At 32.8% G+C, this 19,543-nt stretch overlaps 3 protein-coding genes and 1 non-coding gene across 5 annotated transcripts; 2 read left to right on the forward strand and 2 right to left on the reverse strand.

The window, feature by feature from the left end:
• Window positions 1-611: 611 nt before the first annotated feature.
• LOC112734419 (7-deoxyloganetin glucosyltransferase) lies at window positions 612-2,483 on the reverse strand. Its single transcript, XM_025783723.3, has 2 exons — window positions 1,819-2,483; window positions 612-1,732 (listed from the first exon to the last, which is right to left on the reverse strand). Exons 1-2 carry the CDS (start codon window positions 2,324-2,326, stop codon window positions 783-785), a joined length of 1,458 nt encoding a protein of 485 aa, XP_025639508.1. The 5' UTR covers window positions 2,327-2,483; the 3' UTR covers window positions 612-782.
• Window positions 2,484-9,291: 6,808 nt separating this feature from the next.
• On the forward strand, window positions 9,292-12,024 carry LOC112734420 (metacaspase-3). The gene is made up of 5 exons (XM_025783724.3): window positions 9,292-10,156; window positions 10,323-10,653; window positions 11,170-11,287; window positions 11,528-11,710; window positions 11,796-12,024. Exons 1-5 carry the CDS (start codon window positions 9,607-9,609, stop codon window positions 11,853-11,855), a joined length of 1,242 nt encoding a protein of 413 aa, XP_025639509.1. The 5' UTR covers window positions 9,292-9,606; the 3' UTR covers window positions 11,856-12,024.
• Window positions 12,025-13,809: 1,785 nt separating this feature from the next.
• Window positions 13,810-13,907, forward strand: LOC112739730 (U6 spliceosomal RNA). Its single transcript, XR_003170666.1, has one exon. It is a non-coding gene; the product is annotated as a U6 spliceosomal RNA (small nuclear RNA).
• Window positions 13,908-13,931: 24 nt separating this feature from the next.
• Window positions 13,932-18,764, reverse strand: LOC112734422 (outer envelope protein 64, mitochondrial). Of its 2 annotated transcripts, XM_025783726.3 has the most exons (13): window positions 18,280-18,764; window positions 17,819-17,971; window positions 17,600-17,724; window positions 17,289-17,414; window positions 16,723-16,905; window positions 16,483-16,624; window positions 15,976-16,144; window positions 15,528-15,662; window positions 15,218-15,418; window positions 14,993-15,120; window positions 14,864-14,915; window positions 14,384-14,453; window positions 13,932-14,274 (listed from the first exon to the last, which is right to left on the reverse strand). In XM_025783726.3, the coding sequence occupies exons 1-13, from the start codon at window positions 18,522-18,524 to the stop codon at window positions 14,192-14,194; spliced, it is 1,812 nt and encodes a 603-aa protein (XP_025639511.1). In that variant the 5' UTR covers window positions 18,525-18,764; the 3' UTR covers window positions 13,932-14,191. The 2 variants fall into 2 exon arrangements, with proteins under 2 accessions (XP_025639511.1, XP_025639512.1); XM_025783727.3 differs by lacking the exon at window positions 16,723-16,905.
• Between the last annotated feature and the right edge of the window lie 779 nt (window positions 18,765-19,543).

Consider the following 19,543-nt stretch of genomic DNA (forward strand, 5'->3'; position numbering starts at 1 on the left):
TATTATACTCTGATTTATTTATTAAAAGCATAATTATCAGAATTGAATCGAACCAGTTAATTTGACTGAAAAATTGGTGACTAGTAGTTTGACCAGTTCGATTCGTGCTTAAAACTAGACCTGTAGTTGATCTGGTCAACGGTGATCAAATCTGTTAAAAACGGGCCAATTTGTACTTAGGATTGCTGTTGACTTGTGCAGATCCACCATGCACCCGCGTGCTGCCGAACCACCAAAGGAACATTACATCCACAATGTCCCCTCTTCGAACCTTAAAGCCAACATTTTTTAGTTTAATTTCCACTACTGTTGAAGGCTTGAAGCGGACAAGTGGAACTTTTTCGATGGTTGGGCGGCACGCGGGTGCATGGTGGACTCGCGTGAGTCAATAGCAGTCCTAAGCATGAATTGGTCGGTTTTCAACGGACCGTTGACTGGGTCAAGTGCGAACCGAGCCGGGAAATTAAAAGTAGCGTGTTTTTCACTTTTTCGTGACTATGTATTGAATTATTGATTCACATTCCTTAGTTTTACATTTGTCTCTGGTAAGGAAAAAACTCTTGTTTTTTGCTTTTTTATTTTTTATTTTGGAAGGATTCAGAGCTGTGATCTGTCTCATAAGTCATAACTTCCATTTGAAGAAGAATTGAAGTGACACATATCATGCAAATAAAATAGCAGCCCTAATTTTGAGTGAATATAACACCAACAACATCAACAATGCAAACTGAAACAACTACAATTAAGAAACTTGATCTTAGCCCTTTTTCACACAAAATGACTTACTGGCCTTTCAATTGCAAAAGCAAGCTGTTGTAGTTATTGTAAGAGGAACCACCAATTGATGTGGCTGCTTCAGCCTTGTGCTTCCACTCCATGGCCTTGTCCCTCATTTCTTTCCCTTTTTGCCCCTCCATGAGTTCCCTCACAAGCCCCTCAACCTGCTCTCTCTTAACATCACACTCAATCTCCATCCCAATCCCCCATTTGTTGCATGCATAGAAGCTGTTTGTTTGTTGTTCTGCAAAGAAAGGCCAACATGCCATTGGAACTCCCTCACATATGCTCTCCAATGTTGAGTTCCACCCACAATGTGTTAGAAATCCGCCAATTGATGCATGACACAGAACTTTCTCTTGTTGGCACCACCCCAATACCAATCCCCTCTCACATCTTTCAATCACATTCACATATTCATCACTTAATTTCTCATCACCATTATTATTATTATCATGCACAAGATTAGGCCTTATGACCCACAAGAAATGGTACTTGCTATTAACCAAACCCCAAGCAAATTCACTTAGTTGCTTTGGTGTCATAATCACTAAGCTACCAAAGTTCACATAGACAACAGAACCTCTGTCTCTTTTATCCAACCATTCCAAGCATTTGCTGTCTTCCTTCCACAGATTCAGATCAATTGACTCCAATTGAGTATTTGAATTTGAGAGCTGTTTGTATAGCATTGATAATGGACCAATGGAGTAGACATTGGAGTATTTGGCTCTGATGGCATCCAAAACCTCTGATTCTAAGTCTTCAAAGGTGTTAAGGATAACCCCTTTGGCATGCATAGCAGTGTTCACTTTTACTATGTTGTAATTGAACATTACATCAGAAGGATTAGTAGTCCTAAGAAATGTGGGAAGGTCTTTTAGTCTTGCTCCTTTCATTGCTGGAATCCAATCAACTTCAGTATCAAGATATCCATCAAGCAGATTCTTCTCATCTGAAAAGAATAAATTTTTACTTTATTCTATTAAAAAATTGTATGATACAAATAAAAACTTGTCAAAATATAATACAAGAGAGTACCTTTCAATGGGAAATAACCTCTTTTCCGAATCTCTTCAAAGTTAATGTATCCCAGCATGCCACAGGCACTAGGAGTGAAAAACACAAAGTGAGGGATGTGGAACTCTTGAGCAACTTCCGAAGTGAACCACATAGCAGCATCAGAAACTATGCAAGTAACAGGAGGCACATCATCATGGTTTGGAGAAACAAGGCTTGCAATGAGTTTTCTGAAAGAACACAAGCCTTCAACAGGAATTGTTGTGCAGAGTTGTGGGAGGTCAAGTATCCCTCTTTGGTTTCCCTCAGGCAAACCATCAGATATGGTGTCAAACCTGAAATTTTGGAGACCCTTTAGAGAGGTTAGGCCTCTTGATTTGAGCAAGCGGTCAAAGTTGAATTGTGTGTGGACAAAGGTGACATAGAAGCCACTGAGGTGAAGGAGTTTTGCTAGCTTTAGCATTGGGTTTATGTGGCCTTGTGCTGGAATAGGAACACAAACCACATGAGGCCTAATTGCTGCATCCATTTCCACTCACAAAGTTATGACTTCAATTTGAGTGGTGCATACAACATGATAAGTGTTGCTTTCTTGTGCTTCATTTTTATAGGAGAGTACTTTTTTTTTTCTTCTTCAAAATTTAACGATAATGACAAAACCGGGTCATAGGATTTACAAATGCAGCACAAATAATTCTGATTTTATATACTTTAATAGCCGCCATTGAAATGGATTTAAAGAATAGGAAAAATTTTAACTGTACTGAAAAAATTAGTGTTTCAGTTATTTTAACCATTAATTTTAATTAATATATATTATATGTATTTCTTATAATTTAGATTAACCGTTAAAACAACTAAAACACAAGTATTTTTGATACACTTAAACTCTTCCTAAAGAATAAACTTTTAAAATTGTCTTCGAAAATTTTTTTAATGAACCGATAAATTAATGATTATTGTTACAATCTTGTCCAATTTGTATATTGTTTTGTGTCATGTAGGTGTAAGCTAAGGTTGATGGTTTGTTTCTGGAATATTCATTACGGCAGTTTTGTCTATTCTTAATCTTTACAATAAACAATTTTTATTAATTTTGATAAATATTGGATTTTTACAGTAATTCATTATTTTCAAGTTCATATTTGCTTAAATTCTTTTATTCTTTATATGAATTTATTATGTATTTGTTATTTTATTCATATATTACAAAAATTAATATATGAATATAAATTATTTACGTCTAGATTTTAAATGTAATAATATAATAATTATCCGATTTAAAAACCAAGTTAATTTTATAACAAAGCTTATAACTTACTGAAAGGATCCAATTTTCCATTGATTCCTACTCTTATAACTTGGTAACAAAAGATTCTCAAAGGGTGAGAAAACAAGTATAAAGTGAAGAAGAAAGTAGAAACACATGAGAAGGTTACATTTATTTATTCTGAAATGAGTTATGTTACATGTTCATTAAAATCAGTCACTAAAGTTAGTCACCAGTATAAAATATATATTGAAATATAAATATACATTGAAAATAAATTAAATCATACATGTATTTATATACAAATACATTATTGGCTGATTTTGGTGTACAAATAATATTTTTGTTCTCGAATATATTGTCACGCAAAATATTACAAATCTAATTAAACGAATTATAGTTCAAATAGTATAATCTTTCTATCCTTTCGGATTCAAATCTCACTCCTAACTTTAAAAAAAAAAATTACTTTTTTACAAATATTCAACCGTAATATTCCAATAAGCAAGGTAGTTGCACTATCCTTTATTAAATATATGAATTTAATTTTGATGTATTATTAATATAAAATAGTTTTATAAGTGTATTTAATTATATAATATTACATTAATAAAAATATTTATTTTTTATTATATTAACGATATAAATGACCATTTAAAAAGATAAATATAATTACACAATTCTATAAAATATTTTATACTATCAACGTATCAAAATTAAACTCTAAATATATTAGTCTTTAATAGAATAAAATAATGGTTTGATGCTAAATATTTATAGATTACAAGTTAACCTTTATTCTTTGAAAATATTATTTGAACAGAAAAATTAAATTATTTGAGATTTTAAAAAAGTAGGCAATTAATTTGTCAATTTTATTTATTTAAAGGCATATATATTCAATGACAATTACTTTTAAAATTATCGTAAGGGTTTAGGATTTAATAATTTAATTTAATGCTGCTAGAGAACTAATTAATAATATTAATTGTCATTAATTAGTGGTTATTTATTTTTTTTTTAAAAGATATAAAATTAATGATAATTAATTGTCTATTCTTACTCTAATTCATCTTTTATCATTTATTACGTAAATACTAATTCCTCTTTTCAAAAAAAATTTTGAAACTCCAAAAAACAAAAAGCACAAAAACATAAGATAAAGAATCATCCAAATCCTAAAAAAAAAAATACAAAACATAGAAAAAAGAATCATCCAAAACTAATAAAAAGAGTCATCCAAAATGTAGAAAAAAAAATATAAAAAACTAGTTAAAAAAATCATCCAAAACCAAATAGGAGGAGGAGAAGAAGAGCCGTAGGGTGGCCGACGACGACGTCTTGGACGGCGTTGCATGGATAGTGGGAGGATTCGCAGTGGCGTGTTGGGATGAGTGAAGGATTTGGCATATATCAGAGTAATTGATCGCGCGTCGCGAATGGAGACCTAGTGGTGGCTGCGTCGCGATGAATAGAGAGTCGTGGGGTGCGAGTGGCGAGCGATGGGAAGTCGCGATGAGAAGGTGAAGTAGAAGTGTGATGGTAGCTGTCTTTCCTGCGCGAACGGCAGATGAGGTCGCGGAGAAAGATACAAGGACGACCGGCAGATGAGGTGGCAGAGAAAGATACAAGGACGACCAGCGATGGCGCGCAAGGACAGTGCTGTGACGACGCTAAAAGATAAATTAAACCACACATGTATTTATACACAAATATATTGGTAGATGATTTTAGTGTACAAATAGTATTTTTGTTCCTGAATATATCGTCACGCAAAATATTACAAATCTAATTAAACGAGTTATAGTTCAAATAATATAATCTTTTCATCCTTTTGGATTCAAATCTCGCTTCTAACTTAAAAAAAATATTTTTTTGCAAATATTCAACTGCAATATTCTAATAAGCAAGGTAGTTGTAGTACCCTTTACTAAATATAAGAATTTAATTTTGATGTATTGTTAAGATAAAATAGTCTTATAAGTATATTTAATTACGTAATATTACATTAATAAAAATAATTATTTTTTATTATATTAACGACATAAATAATCATTTAAAAAGATAAATATAATTACACAATTCTATAAAATATTTTATAATTTATACTATTAACATATCAAAATTATACTCTTTTTAATAGAATAAAATAATAGTTTGATGCTAAATATTTATAGATTACAAGTTAACCTTTATTCTTTGAAAATATTAGGGTATTTGAACAGAAAAATTAAATTATTTGAGATTTTAAAAAGTAGTCAATTAATTTGTCAATTTTATTTATTTAAAGGCACATATATTCAATGACAATTACTTTTAAAATTATTGTAAGGGTTTAGGATTTAATAATTTAATTCAATGCTGCTAGGGAACTAATTAATAATATTAATTGTCATTAATTAGTGGTTATTTAATTTTTTTTTAAAGATACAAAATTAATGATGATTAATTGCCTCTTCTTACTCTAATTCACTTTTCATTATTTATTACGCAAACACTAATTCCTCTTTTCAAAAAAAATTTCGAAACTCTAAAAAACAAAAAACACGAAAATATAAGGAAAAGAATAATCTAAATCCTAAAAAAAAACATACAAAACATAGGAAAAAGAATCATCCAAAACTAATAAAAAGAATCATCCGAAATGTAGAAAAAAGAAACATAAAAAACTAGTTAAAAAAATCATCCAAAACTAAATAGGAGGAGGAGAAGAAGAGTTGCAGGGTGGCTGGCGACGACGTCTTGGACGGCGTTGCATGGACAGTGGGGGGACGACTCGCGGTGGCGTGTTGCGACGAGTGGAGGAGTCAGCATAGATCAGAGTAATTGATCGTGCGTCACGAATGGGGATCTGATAGTGGCTGCGTCGTGACGGATGGAGAATCGTGGGATGCGAGTGGCGAGCGATGGAAAGTCGCGATGGGACGCGAGGAGGGTGAAGTAGAAGCGTGATGGTAGCTGTCTTTCCTGCGCGAACGGCAGATGAGGTGGCGGAGAAAGATACAAGAACGACCGGCGATGGCGCGCGAAGACAGTGCTGCGACGACGCTAGCGGCACGAGGACGAAATCGCGATAACGTTGAGCATTGAAAAGAGGGATTAAGATTTGTGGTTTTGTAGGATGAATAATAAGTAAAAGTGAAAATAAATTAAGATAAATTTTGATTCAAAAATATTATTAATATCAATTAATTAAATTTTAAATTTATTAATTATTATTAATTGAGTTATTCAATTCTTCGCTAATGAACACTTACTCACTTAGCTCTCTACACTTTTTCAATTTAATTTATTAAACGAAGGATAAGACGGGCAGATTAGCTTTGCTATTAGAGGTCGACAACATAACCACTTAACCAATAAGAGAATTTTTCATCACTTACGTCTTACGTCTTCCGTCTAGAATTATTTGTCCTTTTGAACAGTGCTGTTCAGCTATTCAACCCTTTTTATTTATTTCACAAATCACTAATAAATATGCGTAAACGACTTGCCAAATTGAAAAATAAATAATCTCTTATTTGATAAAGTTTTTTTGAAAAGTATTTATGTTTTTAAAAATATAAATATCTCAAATTGTATTTGATAAATAAAAAATATTATTTGTATTTGACTATTTTCAGTTTCTAAAAATTAAAAGTGTTTTTGAAAGTATTTAAAAAAGTTTAAAATTAACTTATAATTATTCAAATTAAAGAAATATAATATAATCTCATACTTAATAAATATCCAAAATTATCAAACCAAACTTCATTCAACTACTATTTTTTAAGTTTAGTTAACGTGTGTTTTTAAAATATTTTTTAAAATGATTAATTTTAAAAAATTATATTAAAAATCTCTACAATTTAATTTTCAATATATTTATTATATATTCATTAAAAATTAAAAAAATTTAACTAATACTAACATTAACATAATATCCTTACATACAACTGATAACAATGCACCAACATCAATTCATTCCAAATCACCACTCATTTATTTCAAGATTTTAGCAGAAAGAAACATAGATAGTGACGGGTTCAGAATTTAAGTAATATGGGCCAGATATAAATATAAGAATTAAAATAATTTATAAAAATTGTTATATTTCATTTGAGATTAGAATTATATATATTTGACACTCAATTCATCCCCCTTAGTAGTTTTGTTCATTGGGCTTGCATGAGAACCACAAAAAAGCATCACTCCACTGGTAATTGGACAACTCAAAACCAATCAACCCATCATTTTTGTAACAAAAATTAGGAAAAGTATAGGTACTAACATATTATGTGCCAACTTGTTTTGAACAATAATTAATTATTATATTTTAAACACATATATAAAGAGACACATCCAAAAAATATATTTATAAAGACACTTTCATTAAACACTCTTATAAATAAGAGGAGAAATTCTTCGCATACAAGTCCAATTAAAACTAACGCTCAAAACGCGCTTCGAACCGTTCTTCTTCCTCTTCGTCTTCTTCTTATTCTTTTCTTTCGTTTCTTGTCTTCTCTTTCTCCTCCTTCTTCTTCTTCTTGCTGCACGTTCTTCTTCCTCTTACTCTTCTTCTTCTCCTTTTCTTTAGTTTCTTGCCTTCTCTTTCTCCTTCTTCTTCTTCTTGCTGCACGTTCTTCTTCCTCGTCTTCCTCTTCTTCTTCTTCATTTACGTGCTTTTCTCTCTGTTTTCTTTCTTCATTATTCTCGATTTCCATTGTTTTTTGACATCAAGCTCTGAAATCGTTTTTGAAAAAGAAGAAGCAGCAGAAGATAAAGAGGAGAAAGAGAAAGAGTTCTAAATTATGCATAAGGTGTACTTCAACGAATTTTGGGTGTATTTCTGTAATCGTTTGGGTGTATTTCTGAAGTTCCATTATTTTCAAAACGATTTCAAAGCTTGATTTCATAAACCATGAAAATCGAAAAAAAAAAAACGAAGAAGAAGAGGAAGAGGAAGAGGGTAGCAATTTGTAAGATTTGTAAGATTTGTAAGTCCAAAAGACTTGTATGTGTAGCAGGCCTCAAATAAGAGTTGACAGAAATGTTGTTGGTAACGTAGCGGAATTGCAAAAATTAATATAAGAGAATTGTTAAGTAAAGAAGTAAGATATTTGTTAATTTTCATGTATGGGTTTTTTAATGATATTTTTACATAAATATGTTAAAAATGATAGTGACATCATTAAAAATTTAAAATAGAAATAACATATCCATTTTGTAAGATACACTACTTATTCATGAGTTAAAAAATCATACTTATACAAAACAATAAAATTTTGGTTCTTAAATTTTTGTATAATAATTTTGTGTATTTGATTGGGAAACGACTTGCATATTGCATATCATGCATGCCCCCTTGTACAAAGAGAGTTGAGTTGCATGCCTAGAAAAACTCAAAACAAACCATAATAACTGTGAAAGCAGCTCGTGATTCTGTAATGTGTTGGAAAGTGGAAAATGAGTACCCGTGAAAAGTCAACAGCGAACAGTTTTGACATGCAACTCATCATAAAGAGTGGCTTCATGCCTTCATCAATCATTGGTGTTAATTTCCAACTCATGATAGAGATAAACACTACGACAGTCACTGCAAATAACGTTAAACAAAGCCTGTCACATTTTGTTTTGGCTTCAAACTTTGGTTGTCTTAATCAAAAGACTAATTGAGGGAAGGAATCCACTAGAGAGATGCCAGCTTTTCATATTTTGAGAGGATGCAAAACGTGACTTTATAAAATTTGCTGTAATTTAGTCTCATTTTCAGTTCAAAAGATTTTAATTTTAGTGTGTGTGTGTGATGTAAATAGCTATTTTCCCCCCCACTCAATCATAGTTAGGCACTTTATATTCTTGAATCCAATAAATCAGGCCAAATTGGAAGCCAGACTGTAATAAATTTTAATTTTTTTGTAGAGGAAAAAGAGAAATTGTAGGTTTGTAACCCATTTTGAGAAGCAAAAGAAATTAAAGTCAAGAGCATCTGGTTCCAATATGCCTGCTTTAGTTGTGAGAATAAGGAATAGAAAGAAGCATATATATTTATATCTTTACCAAGATGCTAATCAGATACGCCATTCAGTACAACACATATTTCTAGTTTCTCACTCTCTTAACCTCTTAAATTAAAGTGGTTGATTAATAATTATTATTCACTGGTGTGGGGTTCCCCTTATAACACAGAATTGACTAACCTTCAAATGGGACCCTGTCAAAAGTTAGCATTTGGATTCTACATTTTGTGTGTCTTTCTTTAATCATCAAAACACGCTATTTGGGTGCCACACTTTCTAGTTTTTGAATAGACAATGCAATGGACCACAATTTTCAGGCATTGGAAAAGTGTACTTCACGTTAATGTAAATGAAATGCATGCAAAAAGGTGATAGATATATTGTAGCCTGATCTGAAATTGCGTTTACCGTTCATTCTATATAGAGCTATAGATTTCTTAATCCAACACTCTGCATTCATTATGTATATATATGTTGGTGATTCCTGCATAATTGGCATATAGCAGAAACTAATTATAATTATAAGTACTGCAAAAAATGGAAGCTTCACTTAAGAACAAAAGATACAAAAAGATTATTGTTTCATCCCCCACAAACACTACTATTCAACGTTGCTATGCTTGCAAAAATGTTTGTAATAGTTCTCAGCCTAGTGCAGAAGCAAGGTTCTTTTGCAGATGGTGTAAATCTGAGTGTGTAAGTGTAGTTACTTCAAGAACAACTCCATACCTATGTTCTACATGCCACAATGTTAGTATTCCAACTCTGGGACAAGAGAAATCCAGGGAAGTGTGTGGAATATGCAGCCAAGTGAAGAAAATTGGAACAAAATTTTTCAAACATGGTTATCCGGATAATCGAAACAAAATTGGAACTTTGCTAAGCAGAGAAGCACCATCTTCAAAGGCTTTATCTTCCTCCTCATCATCCTTCCCAGGCAGACATAGCAAGCGTGCAGTTCTCTGTGGAGTTTCTTACACAAAAATGAAATTCAAGCTCAAGGGAACCGTTAATGATGCTAACAACATGAGGGAGTTGCTGATTAAGAATTTCAAGTTTCCAAATGAGTGCATAAGAGTCCTCACAGGTATCTCACAAACTTTTATCTGGCTACTATAACTAGCATGTAAAAATTATTCTCTGCTTTCTGTTCATTTCCATGTCACATATTCCTTTTCAACTTTAGAATACTAAGAGTTGCACCAATGCTAAGGGATTGAAATGGTGATTAATACCAACAAAATGAAATGCAGAACAAGAGAAGAATGCTGATTTAATACCAACAAAACATAACATCATGGAGTCCTTAAGGTGGCTTGTGAAGGACTGCCAGGCAGGAGACTCCTTGGTCTTTTACTTCTCGGGGCACGGCCTGCAACAACCGGATTTCAAAGAAGATGAGATTGATGGCTTTGATGAAGCTCTCTGTCCGGTTGATTTTATCAAAGAAGGAATGATCATTGACAATGATATAAATTCTACCATTGTTTGGCCTCTCAAGAGTGGTGTCACACTCCATGCCATTGTTGATGCCTGTCACAGTGGAACCATTCTTGATCTTCTCTATGTTTATAATCTTGAAAGGTAACTACATTTTGCGGTTTCTCTTATTTCAATTATTGATCTATTGTATGCTTATAATCATGATTCATCAAAATAAAGTACAATTTTGAGGTTTTCTACTTTTGTTATGTTTTGTAGACTTTGTTTAGTAATTAGTAAATATAGTAGGATAGAAAATACAAAGATGCTAAGATAATTAAAAATAAGAATAAATTACCATTTGTACCCATGAAAGATACAGACGCTGATAAATGTATCCATATAAGAATAAAACGACAATTGTAACTACAGAAGATGGTTTATGTGTGCCAAAAGTACCCTAACAGACCAATTGCGTAACCAACGTTTGGGTACTTTTGGCACATGAAGGCCATCTTTTGTGTTACAATTGTCGTTTTATTCTTATATATGAATATATTTGTCAGCGTCTGGATATTTCATGGGTACAAATGTTAATTTATTTTAAAAATAATTACTGCATTTGAGCATTTCAACCTCATCATAGCCCTTGTAAAAGTTTCTGTTGCATGCTTGAAGGAACATTTGGGAGGATAACAAGCCACCATCAAAGGAACCTATCAGAAAACATACAAGTGGGGGAGTGGCAATTTGTCTCAGTGCATGTGAAGATAGCCAATCAGCTAATGATAGCACAGTAAGCAAATATTAAATTACGGTAATACTAGAGAGACAAAAAATATAGCTCAAACTTACCTTATTTAATTTAACATTCATTAATTTTAATAATAATTAATAAATGTTAAATAAGGCAAGTTTATGCTGTTTTTAGCTAATTTTTTTTTTTGTTACCAAACATTTCCGATTAAATTAATAATGAAGTTGAATAATGTAAGATACTTGTTCACACTCTTGTGGGTTTTGCCAACCTACATAGGTCTTTGGTGGAAAAGGAATGAACGGTGTTCTTACTTATCTTCTCGCAAAGGCAATAAGGGAACACCCTCAAATAACTTATGGGGCATTACTAGACAAGTTACAGATTGAAATTAAAAAGATTAATAGAAGTAGATGCCGTAGCAGCATCTTGCAACGTATCTTCCATCGAAAAATTGTACAGGTTTGATTTCAACTAACATTTAACCCTTTAGTTTCTTAACAGTTTATGATATAGTTTTTGTGATGAGACTAAATATACTTTGCAGGATCCCCTTCTCTCATCATCAGAGAAATTTGATGTTTCTACAAAAATATTCGCATTGTGAGCATGTAAGAGGATCTGAATTGCTTGTTTATTGCATATTCTTTGATTAATGTGGATCAGCATCTGTATCTAATTTGAAGCTTTGCACCAACAACTATGGTGTAGTGTAAAGTCCAAGTTTTTATTATGTTCGGTTCTAATAAATTATTGAAACGTTATGAATGAATGAATATTTTCGCTTTTCTAAGTATAGCTTAGTTTAGTAGTGTTGTAATCGACTTGGATTGGTCAAGTGGTCAGTTCACTCATCCGCTTAAATAAGTGAGTGTTCGAATTTAGCCTTATGCACGTAGCAACCTATTAAATAGAGTTCGAATCCGCATCCGTTTAATCTTTGACCTGTCAATTAGGAATACTGTGGTCAACAAAAAAAAAAAGTTTAGTAGTATTGTGTACCTCTTCTTTCAAATCTGATTGAAGAAGCAGTTGGTTGCCACCAGCGAGAAGATGGAGGGCTTGGCGGTGGATCGGAGGAGTCTCCGTCGTACCCATTTCGCGCCAAATTTAGGTGTGTATAACGTACACAAGCATTAAATAAGAACAAAAAAAGGAAAAACAAAAATTCTTGGTTATTTTTCTTTTAAACATTTTAATAATTAAAAGGTTAAATACACTCTGATTTCAAGTGTTCAACCTTGAAAAGTGTTTGTTTAAAAATTAAAACACAAACTATACGTATATTAATTGTCTAAAAATTAGATGTGTTAAAATTTTATTTATAGAAAAATTATAGATATAAATATTAATATATTCAAAAGTGATCAATTTTACATATAATCTTTTTAATAAAATCGTAATATAGTTACGACTTACGAATTTTTTTTTTAAATATTATTTTTAATGAACTAAATTATTAAAAATTTAAAATAATAAAACAATTTTTTAAAGACACGATTAGAATTAGATCTTTTAAGAAAAAGTTGAAACATTTAATTATTTTGATGGACCACAAGTCCACTACATCTCATCATTAAGCGGCAAATTTTAATCCTCCATTTTTCTATATTTTATATGAATAATTGAAATTTAAAAATATGAATTTTGTTAACATATGTTCTAAGGAAATAGAGTGAATACCCCATCCGACCCCTGACAATTATCTCGAAAGGACAACGACAAGAAAAAAAAAACACCCAATCCGGCCCCTGATAATTTTTTGTTGGGACTGATTAGCCCCTGTGCCAAAAAAAATAACATTAAATTTCTTTTGGCACAGGAGCCTCATTGTCCTTTCGAAGTAATTGTCAGGGGCCGGGTTGGATTTTTTTTTTGTCAGGGGCCAGGTTGAGTTTTTTTTTTGTCAGGGCCTCGTTGTCTTCCAAGGTAATTGTTAGGGGTTGATTTGGGTTTTTCTCAAGGAAATATTTTACGGACAAATTTTAACAATGCTAAAGAAAAATGTTTTACTAATTATTGAAAAGATTTTTATTTGTTTTCAATATATTAAATACACCAAAAAGATAATTAAATTCTAAAATTATAACCAAGTTAATCATATCTTTTTAAAGAGCCTTGCACTTTTTACTTTACCTAAAGTGAAAAGTTAATTCCCCGTGAAATTTTGTTACAACCCAACTAATCGCTTAATTAGTTGGTTAATCTATTAGAGATTGTTAGAAATATAAATACTGATTAGTTGGTTAATCTATTAGAGATTGTTAGAAATATAAATAAGAGTATTGAGTATTGTATTGAGTACGAAAATATTAATAAATTGGTGAATTCTTTAGAATTCTTTGGAAATTGGTAACTTCTCGCAAACAGAATTGCAACAGAATTATTGAGTTTGTTTGGGCTGAGTTTAACATGATTATTTTTTTTAACAAAAGAACTGATTATTATTCCAAAACAAATAAGTCCACCTTTCACTGAAATCAGCATGCTTTGCACATTTGGAACCTGGAATTTTAGAGCCTTGACAAATTGGTTATCTAATCACAAAAATGTTTGGTGAGGTCCCTTCGGGGACATCCGATAAAATTGGAACGATACAGAGAATATTAGCATGGCCCTTACACAAGGATGACCCGTGCAAATCGAGAAAAAAATGTTTGGTGAGAGATTAGGACAGGACATGTGATACAATAAGAACAAAGTGCTCTGTACCCGCCATAAGGCAAACTTGTACACACACTAATCTGGCATTATTGGCATTCACCAAATAAGAGTTCTAACAAAGATATACACAAACATGTAGAAACCAAAAATGCAGCACCTCATCATCATCAACAGAGGCTCATCTTTCTTTAACTCCTCCTAGAAAAAGGAGACAATCAATCACAATTTATACAAATTCTGAAATTCTCTCGATCATCTAGGTAGAAACAACACCAATGATCAAGCCATCGATTTTCTGACTCTTCTCTCACCCTTACTAGCATCCTTGTTCTGTGGTTCAAGAACTTGCGCATGCTTGAAATCTGCATTTCATCACAAAAATGGCAAAGGAAAATGGAACAGCATTATTAAGAATATAAACAAAGTTTGGACTATCTTCAAAAATATTTAAGTAAATAAATTAATACTCACCTTCAAGGGCCTCCTTATAGCGTAGTAGTGATTCTCTAGCAGCTCCACGTCTTAGATACGCCTTCACATTCTGCAGAAAACATAAAATGAGCTACACTTGACAAAAAGGATACTTTCTATAGATGTATAAATATTAAGATTGTTAATACAAAGCCCAACAGATGTGCATTAACAAGAAAAAGAATACAACCAATTTCATAATCTCAAAGATCCCAGGAAACTATCGGAATATGGAAATGAACACTATGATCATTATCAAGAAAAAGAATACAAGCAATGAAATCAGGTCCATTTTGAACTTCTCTGGCAATTGCAAAAGACAGATGTGCATTAGGTAACAGGGTGATCGGCAGTTCTCAACATATTAGAGGGTACTGTAACACTTCAAATAGGTTATCAAAGTTTAGAAACTAATTACAAATAAGATATTAGAAGACAAGATTTGTAAAAAATGCCACTGTTACATGCTTATCTTCTCACCTTCTTATCAATCAAAATTGCATTATTGCAGTCTTCTTCTGCTTGCTGAAAACTGCATAATTTCATGGGAAACCGTTTAAATAGAGAAATGGACAAAATACCAATTGACAAATAGGAGAAACCTCATACCATGCTAACTTTAAGTAAGCAGCCGCTCGGTTACAGTAGTAAGTCGCATTCATGCCATTCAGTTTGATAGCCTCAGTGTAGTAATTGAGTGCCTTATTCCACTGGCTTCCTTTAAAGGCTGCATTTCCCTGAAGAATATGCCTTTTATCAGCTTATATCATATTATCCACCTTGCACATATAATGCAAGCTGCTGCTCTTAATAAAGTAGCAAGATAGAACAAACCTTCTCCTTTAGAAGCTCAGAAGTTTCAATGTTGCCATTGGTATCTGGTAATGGCAAAGAATAGGAGGCAACACTAACTTGCTTTTGAAGAGTTGAATACATATCCAAGATCGTATCAAGCAGAAATTTATCAGCCCCATGGAATGAGATGAATGAAACAGAAACACAACCACCATTATGAGAACCTAATGGAACTGTAACCTGCAACAAACAGTATAAAAGTTAGCAAGCAGCTCAAGCAAGGTTTCAGAACAAATGAAACTGAGAAAAGGAACAAGATCACCTCTAGCACCTAAAGATAGTAAATTACCTGACAACATCCAGACATGCTAGCAATGCTCGACAATGCAAAAGTTCTGTCATGAAACTCAGAAGACAACCCTTTCTTTGTATTAAGCTTTAATGGACTGTCTGCTACAGAAGGAATAACGAGTATTCCATCATCCTGAGGGACGACTAACCAAAATCAGGATGTGTTTAATTGGATGGGATGGAAAGTAGACTTGCCAAAATTTTTTGGTCATTTCATGGTAAAAATCAGAGATCTAAGTAATTTTGGCATAAATAATGAAATTCCATGACAAGTCATGCCACTTATTCAAAATATTAAATAATAAGAACAGCTTACTACATTATTTTATTTTCTGTCTCCTATGATAGAATTAAGATTAACATCACTAAAAAATCTTCAATATTGATAACACTAACTAGAGAGCACAATGGATATAAATAAAGAATAACTACAGATGTTATAGTACCTTTAGTAGACTTTGAAATGCAGCTCGCATCTCAGTCCGGACTTTATACAAGGTTTTTATATTATCATGAGTAGTATTAATAGCAGCAATAACACGATCAAAAGCATCACGGCCTAATTTGGGTTTGATGGATTTGATCCAATCTTCATGATTGGTTTTAAATTCGTATCTGAAATCAGATGAAAAAACACATTTCTAGAATAAATACATGCCATAATATTATTTGTTTCTTATAGACAGAATACAAAACAATATAAGCATATAAATAAATAAGACATGATTTACGCACCACAAAGCATTCTGCAGTTAAGAAAGAAGTAACCATTCATTGCAAAGGATGGTTCTTTGAAACTTAAGTTCAAAAATGTTTGAGAAAAATATCTCAGGCAAAGGCATCAATTAACAAACAAAAAAGTTTTTCTAAATATCAAAATGAAGAATAGATAACCATATGGTACAATATTGTCTACTACAATAAACCAAATCATAAAGCATATAATAGAATACCCTTGTAATGAAAGCATAACTGAAGAAAGAGCTTTCAATATAGATGCTCCATTTTCTTGGTCTGTTGATGCTGGATGAAGCTTTAGGCTGGGCACTTTAGAAGCAATGTACGGACAAAGATTCATATGCTTTGGAACTTGATCTGCAAAACCAAAATGATCAAACACTGTAATTTATAACAGACACTTTCTTTTGGGAGACTGGTTTCACCAATTAGCCTTCACAGGTAAAGAAACTTACACCCAGACATATTCTCAATAGCTTTACCAACAACATATACTGTTTTCTGTGTAGGGACTTTAGATAACTGAAAGAGATCATCAGCAAATATAATGCTTCTTGACCTTTTGGTCTCTGCAGAATTCAACTTAAGTAAAACATGTCCAACACGATGCAGGACAGACGGATCACGGGCAAACCATCCTGTAATGCACTCATGCAATAAAGTAATCAACAAACCGAAGAAAAAAGATTAACCTTTTTTGGAAAAAAAAAGGTTCCAAAAATGCTGATTCACCTCACTATGTAGTAATTTCTTATTAAGCTAATCATATATTCAACTGGGATGGAAGATCAAGACCTAGAGCATATATATTCAAATTTCAACTATAGAAGTTTACAACCAGCCATATTCTTTTTTAATGATATTACTCATGTAAATTTATTTAGTATTAAAAACAGGCACCTAATTGCTCCAGTTTCTTTTCACAAAGTTAGTCACAAGGAAACGATGACGCAGAAACTTATTATTTAAATATATAACCAACTAAAAGCATCGCAATAATTGCATATAATTATGCACTTACCCAGAGTGTCTAAGCTCTGTGCATTTGGAAGAACTCCAACAGTAGAAACAGTACCATGAGATGACCGGAAACCAAAAATACCACAGAATGATGCTGGAATTCTCACACATCCTGTAGTATCAGTACCTACAAAGATCCAATATTCTTTATTTCTTCTATGTTTACATATAGAGATAAGAAATAAAATCAAGCAAGTAGTTTTGAAGCTCAGAATTTATTATTATCACAAGTGTCAAAGGTAATAAACAAACCAATAGATTAGCAGTCTAGCACTTCAAGCAATTCAAGGTCCACTAATCACAAAAGCTTACCAATGGCAAAGTCAACAAGCTCAGTAGCAACTGCTACCGCTGAACCACTAGAAGACCCTCCTGGGATACAAGATGGCATTTGAGGATTCGTCGGAGTTCCATAATGGTTGTTCTCACCAGAAATCCTGACACAGAGTGTCTTGAGTAAAATCACATTTGAGCAGAACAAGTTTTTTCAGTTAGTACACAAAACTAAAGAACTTCTAACCGAGTCCCTACCCAATAGACAATTCATCCATAACGGTTTTGCCAACACAAGTAGCACCATTTTTTAGCAGTGCAGTAACCACAACCGCAGTCTTTTCTGCCTCCTCATGCGTCCTCTTCCAGTCAGGATTCCCAAACCCCGTCACATAGCCCTTCACATCAAACCTTCGAACCAGAAAAAATCTAATTAGACCCGATAAAAGTATCAACTCTAAAGCTCTAAGCAAACCTATTCCTTCAACCCAGACAAAGAAAACCAAGAAAGGTCAACTCCTTTATACAAACCATTAGAAAACCTGAACCATAAACATTAGCTGAAACAAGCATGGCCTTCATAACAAATCAAATGTTATATACAGATACCGCACACTGTAGCTATCAGGTAATTTTTCACATGAAAGGGGAACTAAAAAAATATTAGAAAAACACTCAAATTGAAGCAAAGCTAAAAAGTATGATGTTTAGAGACGAACATGTCGCTGATGGCAAAAGTTAGAGAAGAAAGCATCTGTTTGGCAGCAGGAGGTGGAGGCTGAGGAAATGGTAGAAGCTCGAAACGCTCAACAAAAGCACCGAAGTCTTGTTTGTGTGTGTTCCGGCGCCGTCTTCTCCGGCGTGTCTCTGCCAGAACAACGATCCCGGCAACTCCCACTCCGACGACCAACCAGAGCTTGGGGTTGGAAGCATGCTCCTTGATCAGCTCCAACGATTTGGACATGATCAAAGATCAATCAATCAAGAGAGAGAGGCTAATTCAGAAGCAGTGTCAACGAATTTGTGTGAGAGAGGGGTTTTGGAAGGGTTTTAGCGAAGCGAGAAAGGAGTAAAGAGAGGTTTGGTGGCGGGTGATACTGAATTAGCATATAGCATCGCATAGCGTATTATTGTTGACACAGAAAAAAGGTTAAGAATTTTCCTGAACGGCCATGATTTGCAAATGCAATCAAACTATTACATCATCATTTTTTGACAAACATTTTTAATTTTATTTCTTTAATTTAAAAGATTTATCCTTTATGATAAAAATAACACTTTTACGCAAACAAAAATAGTTTAGTAAAATAATTAAATCTACAGTTGCGACTTATTTTTGTAGACCGCGACTTGATTGATAATTAATTTTGTAGGATATATGTAATATAATTATATTTTGAGTAAATGTTTTTTTCGGACATTAACCATTTATCTAATGGATATTGTGTTTCCTAATAATTATAAAAATATGAATTGGTCCTTATCTACTTTTGTATTTGTTCAATCCAACCCTTTAGACTAATTAACAGCAGGTCAATGCTAACGTATCAGGTATATGTGTCTACGTGGCTTTGTCTTTTTTGTAATGAGGACAAATCTCCTCAACCATCTCCCTCCTCCACTTCACTGGCTCTCTCTCTCTGCCACCGCCTCCTCCCTCTCCCTCCAAAACTCTCTCTCCCTCCTCTTCTTCCTCTTCTGCATCGCCTCTCTTAACTCCAAAACCCTAACCCCCAACACTTTCAATCCGCCTTACCTCTTCTCCGAATCATCATCAAAATTATCACCACCACAATTATCATCAAAATCACTGTATTCATTTCTCCTCATTCTCATCACAATCATTATCGTCATCAATAATATTATCATCAGAATTCAAAAATTCAAAAACTAAAAACATAATCACACTAAAAAAGTACCTAACCACTTGGAGGAAAAAATTCATTTATTTTTCGAAAAAATTACCAGAAAAATGACTAAAAA

This window comes from Arachis hypogaea, chromosome 3 (assembly GCF_003086295.3).
Source record: "Arachis hypogaea cultivar Tifrunner chromosome 3, arahy.Tifrunner.gnm2.J5K5, whole genome shotgun sequence".
NCBI lineage: Eukaryota > Viridiplantae > Streptophyta > Magnoliopsida > Fabales > Fabaceae > Arachis > Arachis hypogaea.